This window comes from Electrona antarctica, assembly GCF_951216825.1.
Source record: "Electrona antarctica genome assembly, chromosome: 2".
NCBI classification, from domain to species: domain Eukaryota; kingdom Metazoa; phylum Chordata; class Actinopteri; order Myctophiformes; family Myctophidae; genus Electrona; species Electrona antarctica.
Genome location: NC_136807.1, coordinates 32,141,010 through 32,153,012, shown reverse-complemented (window position 1 = coordinate 32,153,012; position 12,003 = coordinate 32,141,010). Strand labels below are relative to the sequence as shown.

At 40.6% G+C, this 12,003-nt stretch overlaps 1 protein-coding gene across 1 annotated transcript; it reads right to left on the bottom strand.

Annotated features, from left to right (window-relative positions):
- Window positions 1-809: 809 nt before the first annotated feature.
- On the bottom strand, window positions 810-7,227 carry LOC306937975 (acidic mammalian chitinase-like). Its single transcript, XM_079521998.1, has 11 exons — window positions 7,103-7,227; window positions 6,996-7,022; window positions 6,423-6,627; window positions 6,034-6,090; window positions 5,771-5,936; window positions 5,310-5,434; window positions 5,092-5,215; window positions 2,500-2,682; window positions 1,874-1,990; window positions 1,624-1,756; window positions 810-1,197 (listed from the first exon to the last, which is right to left on the bottom strand). The coding sequence occupies exons 1-11, from the start codon at window positions 7,125-7,127 to the stop codon at window positions 917-919; spliced, it is 1,443 nt and encodes a 480-aa protein (XP_079378124.1). The 5' UTR covers window positions 7,128-7,227; the 3' UTR covers window positions 810-916.
- Between the last annotated feature and the right edge of the window lie 4,776 nt (window positions 7,228-12,003).

Below are 12,003 nucleotides of genomic sequence, written 5' to 3'. Positions count from 1 at the left end.
TTCCTCTATCAACTCTTCCCATTGCCCCTGATTCGGAGGTTCTATCTGGCCCCATTTGCTTGCCTTATTCCCTGCTGCCAATAAAACATTTTACCAAATATCTGTCCTCTTCTCGTATCTTCCCTTCAATCAAGTTTCCCAAATACAAAACTTTACACTCCATTGGTATGGTACCTTATATCCCAATATCTTTTGCACCTGATCCTGTATCATTTTCCCAAAAACATCTATTTTGGGACATTTCCAGAAGTATGTTCCACATTTACATCTCCACACTCTCTCCAACATTGTATCTGTTTTTTTAACTGTGTACTTTAATCTTCCCTTTGTTTGGTCACAAGAAGACTTCATCACAGTCTTATGATAAGGATTTTGATAAGGATTTTTACCATCATCTATGTATTGCAACATTTTGACAGCCATTGCTGGCTGTCTGAATACAAAAAATATATACTGTATATAAAAAAGATGCAAAACAGTATGGAAAGGATTATTCTTTATTCATTTGTTCATCTTCAATCATATACAGTCATACGTTTTTACTGTTAATAATTGCCCCAATGCATTTCCAATGGGAGTCACATGGTCTGACACAACACTTGTGTTGTATGAGGGGGAGGGGTGCAGTCGAAACACAGCCAAAAGCCATACAACAGCTTGTAGTCCAAAATGTAGTCCTCAAACCATGTGACTTCCATTGGAAATGCATTGGGGCGGCCATGACACTCACAACATTCATACAACAAGCATGCAGTTGGCTGCAAAGGTCTGAGTGAGGCCTAACTTGCCTGGCATGACTAGGCTGTGTCTGATTTGTCTGGTTTCCAAGTTTCAAATAATTGTAGTGGAGTAAGTGGAGTAGGAGTAAAAGTACTGAAAATAGGAAATACTCCACTAAAGTACAGTACTTGAGTACTTAGTTAATTTCCAACCCTACAGGCCAGTCGCAACACTTACAACTGTCTCGAAAAACTAAACCTGCAGCACAGTTTTGGACGTGTGTGATGCCATGTCCACAGTTATAATAAGAGCCTGGGGCGTCAGGCTTGGCATACACCCCATCTGCCCTGCCTGCACAGAAGGAAGCACCAGGTGCTGTTTTGGTGGTTGAGGGTGTAGTGGTGTCAGTGGTGTGCTCTTTGGTTGGAGATGGTGGTGTCTTTACCCCTGGAGTTGTATGTGGAGCGGGAGGGAGATCTATGGAGGAATAACAATATTTGAAATAGTCTGTACATTGCAATGAAAAGGTTAAAAAAAAAGATATAAGATATATTTCATATTTAAGATATATTTTAACCACATGAACCCTATTCTATAGGCATGTTATGCAGAACATTAGGCAAAAATAGTGGGTCTACAAGCTCAAAACATGTTGTGCTTGTAGATCCACTAATTTCAGCCAAGAGATTTGTTGTTGAAGGGAAAATAGGCAGAGGCCAAGAACAAACCTGGAAAGTTAAAATGTCAGTCAAAAATGTTAACGTTCTTTGTTATTATAGTGTTAATACACATTACACAATACACATTATTATTATTATTATTGTTATTGTTATTGTTATTGTTATTGTTATTGTTATTGTTATTGTTATTGTTATTGTTATTGTTTGATGTTTAGTTATTTACCTGAATTGAGAAGAGAGCTCAGGGAAGTGATGAGTGGATAGGTGCCCTGATTGCAGAACTGTCCTGTAAAGTCATCAAGGTCCACAGCCCATACGAAAGCTCCCCCAAACATGTTGTCTTTTATGTAGCGGACCTGAGGAAGCAAGGAAGACAAAGAACAAGAAAAACACTTGCAATTGGCACGAACAAATCAATCACAATCTGTGAATTACAAAGGGATTGTCGCGCCAAAGATGAAACAGACGATCACCTTGGTCTCAAGGCTGGCCTTGTTGTCAAATCCAACCCATTCATTTCCTTTGGAGGCATATGGGACTTTCTGATCGTCAATCCACTGGATAGAGGTCCCTTGAAGAAATGTGCAGATCTGAGGAATATCCAGATACATTATGATAAATATATCAAAATAACAATCAAGTAAATACATTTTGTATGAACCCCACTTCAAAGCTTTGGTACAATAAGCCATGCCAAGTACGTAGATTTGAATTCATCGTGTGATGATGGACAATGGAAGCACAAACAACAGTGGTAGGGGTGGGGGGGGGGGGGGGGGGGGGGGGGGGGTGGAGGGGTGGTGGGGGGGGGGTCTTCCAAACTATATGAAAATAAAGTGATTCTGGACATTGATCTGTGTGTCCTGACTGTCCTACAGTCCATAACTACATGGTGACATATGTATACTGTATGTCGACAGCTTGTTTGCTGTTTGTGTCGCAACACATGCATATCAAGAGCCTGATTTTTGTAAACAGACCGTCTGTGTCACAGCCTCTGCATGTACTGTGTCGACATGCAGGCATTAGTGTTCCATTGTGTTTGACTGCATCTAATAACAGTTTGTTTACCTATTGTCTTATTCATGCATTTCTTTACCTCATAGTAGGACCAGATGCCAGCCTCTCCGGTGAAGGGCCCGGCAGCAGCAGGACCGCTGACAGGAGCTCCAACAGCAGTGGACTGAGAGGAGAGGCGAAACGTTCGGCCATAGGTTCCAACACCCAAGTTGAGCTTCTCCACAGGCGCTCCCTGATCACGGTAATACCTCATGGCAAAGTCCTTCAGGGGAGCAAAAGAGTTGCGTGAAAAGGAGGACAAAGGGTTAGGGTTCAAATTGACGATTTACAAGCACAGTGCAACGCCTTGTGAGCTGGTAGATCAGCTATTTTCGGACCACGTCTCAAGTCGGCTCATAATTTAAATGAATAGAAACACAACCAGGAGGGAATTTGGGTGGAAATGTCTTGTCCGTTTCTTCATTACGCCGAAACAGAAGGCACATTTCTCGAATGGGGAGGCAACATGCTGGAGACAGTGTGGGTCTTGGGAGGCTAACCATTGGCATATTTTCTGGGGGTGCCCAGTGATTAGGATCTTCTGGACAGAATTTCAGAGATCAATAAATACAATATTTAGTGAAAATTTGCCCTTAGAGTTTACTACATTATTTTTGGGACATGCAAATTTTCAGATGGGAAGATCTGATGAATACCTATTCGGTATTCTGATATCTGCATGTAGAAAAGTATTTACACGACACTGGTTGCTTCCTGAGGCCCCCACCATAAAATAATGGATAGATATAGTAAATGATATTTATAATATGGAACAGTTCACTTTCTCTCTCAGACTGGAGAAGGAGAAATTTATAAAGTTTTGGTCTAATTGGGTGGAATATATTATTCCTTTGCGACCAGATTTTGTAGTGGCAAGGATTGAATGATTCTGTCTTACTCATGTCTCTCTTTTAATAAAAAATAAATAAAAAACCTGTGGACAAAGAAACACCATTTAAAAATGGTTGTATAATACTAGAATTTTGCCGCCCTTTGGGCGGCGAATCCTAGTTCCGTTGGCAGCGCAATGGGAAGAAGGAAATAGCGGGATTTGACAGACTCCACTCCAGTATTGTGGCCTTGACATGTAGTAACGGATGGGTATTATTATTATTTGTTGTATTTTCACATCAAAGGAAATTAATGTAAATGAAAATAAGCAGACATGAAACTGCTTTTGACTGTTTTTGTTTACTTACAATAAATTACTGTTTTTGGAAACCAAAAGATGTTGAGAATGGAGCAGAACATACTGTAGTATATTTTTTGGGGGACCTTGACTGCATTATAGTAGGGCTACAATATTTTGGATTGCAGTGACCCCACATTGTTTGTTCGGGAACAATATTTGTAGTTACAATGAGGGCTACATGAGCCGAAGGGAGAGAAACACTTCGCCTCTCTCCAGTCCGTGCGTATGGTGCTGGTACGGATCGCATCGCTGACTGACATAAACACCGTTACAATTCAGAGGCACTTCAATAAGAAAACTCAACTAATAACGCTTGTGTGTGTTAATCTGCCCGATGCTGACGTTAGTATATAATGTTTAGATAGTTTTCCTGGCTGAATAACAACGGATCGCATCGCTGACTGACATAAACACTCCAATTCAGAGGCACCCCGCACGCACACACACACACACACACAGAATCCATGCGCCTCGGTGCGTCGCAGTTGTCATGTTTCCATGAATTAAACGGGTCGCGCAATTGTCGTGTTTACATTAATGAAACTGGTGGTGCAATTGTCGTGTTTGCCTGAATTAAACGGTGTATGTATGTAATCGCGCCGCTGTCCATCCAAGTCCGAATCAGTGTGTGTGTGTCTGTGTGGGACTGTGTGTGTTGTGGAAGACGGGGAACAATGTTGCCAGGTCGTGAATTGTAAGCGAGTTGTAGTGTGTGTAAGTAGCGTGGTGAAAGGCTTTGTTTCTGGGTCTGTTTGCTTGTTTCTGGGCCTGTTTTCATAGACCTGGCAACAGTGGCCCGTGTGTGTGTGTGTGAGTGTAGTGTCGTGTTCGTGTTGTTCTTCTAATGTGTGTGTGTGTAGCGTGTAACTTCCGGTGTTGCAGTAACATAAAAGCTCTCGTGGGTCACGTGGTTGGCTTTGAGCAAATGGGAGAGGGGATGTAGTGTTGCCAGGTCCGCGTATTGTAAGCGAGTGGTAGTGTGTGTAAGTAGCGTGTTGAATGGCATTTTTTTTGGGCTTGTTTTCATAGACGTGGCAACAGTGTTCCGTGGCCCGTGTGTGAGTGTGCGTGCGGGGGTGTCGGTGCTTGTGGCGTTGTTGTGTTTATTATTGATATTGATGTTGTTTGTGAGTGTGGAAGGCAGCCGGCTTTAGTGGCAGTGCAATGACAATTGTTCCGGGGGTGGTGTTGAGTGTCAGTGTGCTGCGCGACATGAGGAGATAGCCGTGGATCGACGCGGAGGGTAAGTCTCTGACGTCACTGTAGTGTGTTGCAGTGTGTTGCAGTGTGTGTTGCACTGTGTCAGTGACGTAGCAGCTGTTGACTTAGGTTCCCTTTTCCTGGATTGGGTACATGTTTTCAAATGTATATTAGATGATTGTGGATGTCCCTAAATAAAGAATAAAAAAAAAAGAAACACAACCAAAGGTGAATTCTCACTGTATTGAAGTAAACGAGGTCTCCAGTGTCTTGGGAGCCGTTGTACAGAGGACTGTTATGGCCTGTAACGTTCTCCCAGGAGCCATGAAAGTCGTACGTCATCACGTTGATCATGTCCACGTACCTGACGAAATGGAAGTGAGGTGTCAGTTTACCCACATCCAGACTTAGCCATCAAATTTCTACAGACATTTAATCTTCTTAACTCTTATACATACTTAGAAATCTCTGCTATTTCATAAGCAGCATCGATGGTCCCTTTCCCAGCTGCCACCGCAGCAGTAAGCATTAGTCTGGGGCGACCAGTGGCTGCTCCCTCTGTCTCATAGGCCTGTCGCAGTTCCTATAGGTTGCACACACGCACGCACACGCACGCACGCACGCACGCACGCACGCACGCACGCACGCACACACGCACACACACACACACACACACACACACACACACACACACAGTGTGTTATACATGAAACAACAAGACCTGTGAAACAATTAATCCATTAGTCGTTTGATGGCAATGGCATGGCCAGAATAGGGACGATAGGGTTCATGTAGCCTACTTAAATGAATCATGTGGATTAGTCAGATATCGACACAACAATATTGACGCACTAACATATTGTGAAAATAGTCTTTACACAGTAAAAACAAGACATTTGTATGTTCCTGCTGGCCTGACCTTGCATAACAAGGTGAACTTCTGTTTGTCCCCCACAGGGCTTCCTCGTGCTCCTGGATATTCCCAGTCCAGGTCTAAACCATCAAAACCATGTTTTCTCAGCAGAGTTATGGAGGACTGGATAAATGTATTTCTATTGCCTGGGGTTGACACCATTCTGCTGAATCTGGAACAAACAGTAAATACATTGATGAAGGTTGTCAAGAGGGCATATCATCATACACATTTTAAAGATTATATGCGGACCACGTCAAGTATCTCACTTTTCAGAGCCAAACTTCCATCCACCAACCGCCAACAGTGTTTTGAGATTAGGATTCCTATGAGAAGATACAAGCACAGTTTAATTCGTTGAATGAAAAGTGTCATTGTGAGTATCCAACATCTACCACGATGATTACAGCAATGGTTATCTTCCATAGAAATGTATAATTACCCGCCCATTATGGTGGGAGAAAGGACCAACCTCTCTTTAACCACTGTAGGTCAAAATCTTCACCATGCATTTTTTTAAATTAATCAACGTCTCAAGCATTGTGAGCATTGTAATTATTTTAAAAGAAGGAAAAGGAAAGAGGATAAGAGGATTAAGAGGATAATGAATTCAATTGTTTAACTGCTCAAATTAATTATTGTAGAGGAAAGGACCAACCTGTCTTTAAGTCCATTAAAGGACCTATAGAGTGTCTCGTCATTCCATTCAAAGGTGACAAGCTCATTGGCATCATTAATCTGAGCGAAGGCATAGAACAGGTGGGTGCAGAGGTTGGGGTCGATGTTAGCAGGTAAAAACTTCCCTTGTCCAGGTCTGTATTGGGCCCAGTTGGTGAAGTAACAGCCCAGCCTGTACGAGGAACCTGAAACAGTGAAACAATAGTTGATTGATTGATATTCATACAAACAATGCAAGGCCTTTTCCCCAAAATTCAGATGCACAGATCTATCTCAAATGGATAAGACGCAATTGTGTGACTGTGTGTGTGTGTGTGTGTGTGTGTGTGTGCGTGTGTGCGTGCGTGCGTGCGTGCGTGCGTGCATCCGTGCGTGCGTGTGTGCGTGTGTGTGTGTGTGTGCATGTGTGGGTGGCTTGCATGTGTGGCTTGCATGTGTGCGACTGTGTGCGACTGCAACAAATCTATGTTTATATAGGCTAATTTAGATGTTTAGCGATGGTAACAGTGTTATCAAAGATTGCATATTTAAACATTCCATTTAATAGACTCACCTAAACTGCCCAGGCTGATGCACAGACCTTCAAACGTAGAAAGATTCAGAAATTAGATTTAGACTTCAAGAATATTCAGTCTGTTAAATTAAGTATAAATGGCTTACCTGCAAGCAGAATGAGCTTGTTCATGGTGTTTTTAATGGGGTGAGTTGGTGGTCCAGTGTTTTGCGAGATGAGTTCCCAATACACAGATTACTTCCAGGTACACATGCAGACACACAGACAACCCCTCTTATACAATAGATGTCTGGCCGCCTACAGATTCATGGGATCAAAATAGAGGAAATGTAAAAAGGGAAATGTAATTGTTTGTCAAAGAACTCATGTCAATGAGTAACCAAAGACAAATGAAAGTACGTCACTGCAAGCTGTATGGAATCAGGACAGACTCATAATTATCCGTATCCGTATAAACCGATTTGTATTCGTATAGGCAATTCGTAACAAACAGTATGCAAGTGTAAATCAGATTTGTATCTGTAATGTACAATTCGTAACTCTTATTCTCAGATTCGTAATTCAAATGTTCACTTCTGTGTCTCAAATAACCACTTTCGTGTCTCAAATACCCACATCTGTGTGTCAACTTATACATTTTAGAAGGATATTTATTTGTGACTCTCCACTGAATTTTGTGAGTAATTATGAGACTCTTTTACCTCGCTGTTAGTCATATGATTTGTAACTTGTAAGAAATAAAATCACCTATGCACGCACCAGATTTGTACTCGTATAGGCAATTTGTAACAAACAGTATGCAAGTGTAAATCAGATTTGTCTCTGTAATATACAATTCGTAACACTTATTCTCAGATTCGTAATTCAAATTTTCATGTCTGTGTCTCAAATACCCACTTTCGTGTCTCAAATACCCACATCTGTGTGTCAACTTATGCAGTTTAGAAGGAGATTTATTTGTGACTCTCCACTGATTTTTGTGCGTAATTATGAGACTCTTTTACCTCGCTGTTTGTCACATGATTTGTAACTTGTAAAAAATAAAATCACCTATGCACGCAGAGTCATTTGTGTTTGTATCTCACATTTGTATGTCAACTTAACTCAAATTTAGCTGTTAATTTGCACGGATGTGTGTGAGTATTTTTGAGACTGAGAGAACAGTCTCATAATTATCTGTATCTGTAACAACAGATTTGTACTTGTGCAAGTGCAATTCGTAACTCTAATTGTCAGATGTATCTCAAATCTTAACATTTGTAATTCAACTTAGAAATTCTAAACGCAAATGTAGCTGTTAATGTCCACGGATGTGTGTGGCAATTTTGAGACTATTGTACCGTGGTGATTTCACACCAATCTGTGACTTGTGTAGGGAGCAGTACCGAGTACCTCCAGTAGATGGCGGTGTGGGTACCAGATCTTCGGCTCTGTATAATTAGCTAGGATTAGACTTCCTGTTTACTTCCGGGTTGGGAGCTAGCTAGGATAAGGCCTTCAGAATAAGAGGTTAAGACCTCGTAATTAATGTGTTCTTTTAAATGTCATACATTTATTTAAAAAAAATGCATTTATGATATGTCTTTTTAAAATGCGTATACTAGAGTACTTATATGTGCCCTAAAATGTTTTACCGATTTAAAATAGCTATCCTATTAAATTGGACACTTTGCAGTCTTGGCACATTTTCCTATACCCTTGTACTGTGGAGCAGCGTCACCTATTTCAGGGGTGGGCAACTTTGATGGTGGAGAGGGCCACTATATTTCCACAATCACTCCAGACGGCCACACTGCATACATACAGATTGGAGCAAAAATAGCCAATCTACAAGCTCAATATGCAGTGAGGCGCGTGAGCTTGTAGATCAGCTATTTTTTGCTATTTGAATTGAAATCCTGAATATTTTTCAATTTTTGAATAAATTGTAAAGCTGAAAAGTAACATAAAAAAGGTGACCTTCTCTACAACACCACACCCTCCGCTAAGCGAGAGAGGTGTAAAATAAAAAGTTACCAGGCCCCCAGTGGGCTCAGGTCAAAAACGTTTCCAGACTAGAGTGGACGCTGGACAAAATACTTTTTATAGAGGAGGTCTCCCCGAACGCGTGCATATGTCAGACCTGTTGATACGAAGAGACGTTTTTGGTCCAGCGTCCACTCTGGTCTGGAAATGGCACACTTTTGACCTCTGAGCCCACTGGGGCCCGGTAACTTTTTATTTTACACCTCTCCCGCTTAGCGGATGGTGTGGTGTTGTAGAGGTCTCCCATTTTATGTTACTTTTCAGCTTTACAATTCAAAAATTGAAAAAATATTCAGGATTTCAATTCAAATAGTATTATTAAGTATTATTAAGTACGAGGTCTTAACCTCTTATTCTGACCATTCTTGCCATATTCTGTCCAATTTAATAGGATAGCCATTTTAAATCGGTAAAAACATTTTAGGGCACATATAAGTACTCTAGTATACGTATTTTAAAAAGACATATCATAAATGCATTTTTTTTTAAATAAATGTATGACATTTAAAAGAACACATTAATTACGAGGTCTTAACCTCTTATTCTGAAGGCCTTATCCTAGCTAGCTCCCAACCCGGAAGTAAACAGGAAGTCTAATCCTAGCTAATTATACAGAGCCGAAGATCTGGTACCCACACCGCCATCTACTGGAGGTACTCGATACTGCTCCCTACACAAGTCACAGATTGGTGTGAAATCACCACGGTACAATAGTCTCAAAATTGCCACACACATCCGTGGACATTAACAGCTACATTTGCGTTTAGAATTTCGAAGTTGAATTACAAATGTTAAGATTTGAGATACATCTGACAATTAGAGTTACGAATTGCACTTCACAAGTACAAATCTGTTGTTACAGATACAGATAATTATGAGACTGTTCTCTCAGTCTCAAAAATACTCACACACATCCGTGCAAATTAACAGCTAAATTTGAGTTAAGTTGACACACAAATGTGAGATACAAACACAAATGACTCTGCGTGCATAGGTGATTTTATTTTTTACAAGTTACAAATCATGTGACAAACAGCGAGGTAAAAGAGTCTCATAATTACGCACAAAAATCAGTGGAGAGTCACAAATAAATCTCCTTCTAAACTGCATAAGTTGACACACAGATGTGGGTATTTGAGACACGAAAGTGGGTATTTGAGACACAGACATGAAAATTTGAATTACGAATCTGAGAATAAGTGTTACGAATTGTATATTACAGATACAAATCTGATTTACACTTGCATACTGTTTGTTACGAATTGCCTATACGAGTACAAATCTGGTTCTTACAAGTTACAAATCATATGACTAACAGCGAGGTAAAAGAGTCTCATAATTATTCACAAAATTCAGTGGAGAGTCACAAATAAATATCCTTCTAAAATGTATAAGTTGACACACAGATGTGGGTATTTGAGACACGAAAGTGGTTATTTGAGACACAGAAGTGAACATTTGAATTACGAATCTGAGAATAAGAGTTACGAATTGTACATTACAGATACAAATCTGATTTACACTTGCATACTGTTTGTTACGAATTGCCTATACGAATACAAATCGGTTTATACGGATACGGATAAATATGAGTCTGTCCTGATTCCATAAAGCTGTTTGCCACATATTTGTTGCAACTTGCAACATACTGTCCAATCCAAACACCCAAACAACATTAGTCACTACAATACAGTAGGCCTACAGTAGACCTTAAAAGACCTTTAAGTCCTCCCTGAAGATATGGCTGAATTGCCTTTTGTGTCACGTACCCATGTCTCTGGTGCGAACACGCACGCACGCACACACGCACGCACGCACGCACGCACGCACGCACGCACGCACGCACACACACACACACACACACACACTTTTCAACCAAAACATTTTGTTTTAAACCAAAAATATACCACTTTTAATGTTATACAATATTTTTAACAAACATTTAATCTGTTGTATGAGGATGAGGATCTTATTTAAATGAATGTCATGTTGACCAAGGGTTCCCAACCTTTTCAGCCTAGTGCAGACCCCCAAAATAATCACATTTAAACTGGGGAATGGGAACTCCCCACCAAAAGGAAAAGTTCTGCGTGCTCGAAAGTTCTAAACAAGTGTAGTGAAGCAAGGTGCTCTTTGGTGGGGGACTGAAAACTTGCAACTATAAGGAAAAGGTAAACAAGGCACTCTTGTGGTGAAAGAAGTTAAAAAGCCTTTATTGAAGTATAGCTATAGTTCATAATAGAAATTGAAAACAGGGATAAGATAACCCACGTGTAGCAGCCAGCACAGCCTCCTTCAGGATATGTTCATGTATTCATAGTTTCATACCCCGAAGAAGGCTGTGCTTGTGAAAATGTGTGTTTTGAGCTTGTAGATCAGCTATTTTCACAATGTTTGCCTCTTTCTTACGTAATATTTGACAATTTGGCCAATTTTGTATTAAATTAAAAAGGTCTTACATGTCATTTTAGAAATGTGCAGATGTACTGCATACACTAATACTGTATGTTGTGTTGTTTACTGTTGAGTGAGAAAACAATGTTGCACATTAAGTTAATTATCTGGTGACCCCCCAAAATCATTCGGGGACCCCCCTGGGGGCCCCGATCCCCAGTTTGGGAACCACTGATGTTGACTTAACAAACTTGTTATTCTGTCTACGTGTTAAGAAGGCAGTGACACTGGGGCCACCCTTGGCTCAACATGCAACGAACACCAAACCAAACTGTCATTGTCCCAAGAGATTATACACAGTCACAACTAGCCGCAATTTGCAACACCCTCCCTTGAGCTAGCTAGCCCATTCATCCAAATAGAAAAGTCTGATCCGCTTGTTAAACTCAACAACATTGCAGCTGTAAGGCAAGCTTGAATTATCCTCTTTCAATCTGCAAAGCGTTTGTTCCATAAAAATACACCATAGACATAATAATGATGAGCTACTTTTTGTCACGAAATTCTGTGCAGGTGATACGTTTGTTTGTAAGATTGTTTACGCTGCATAACCAAACACCTGATGACC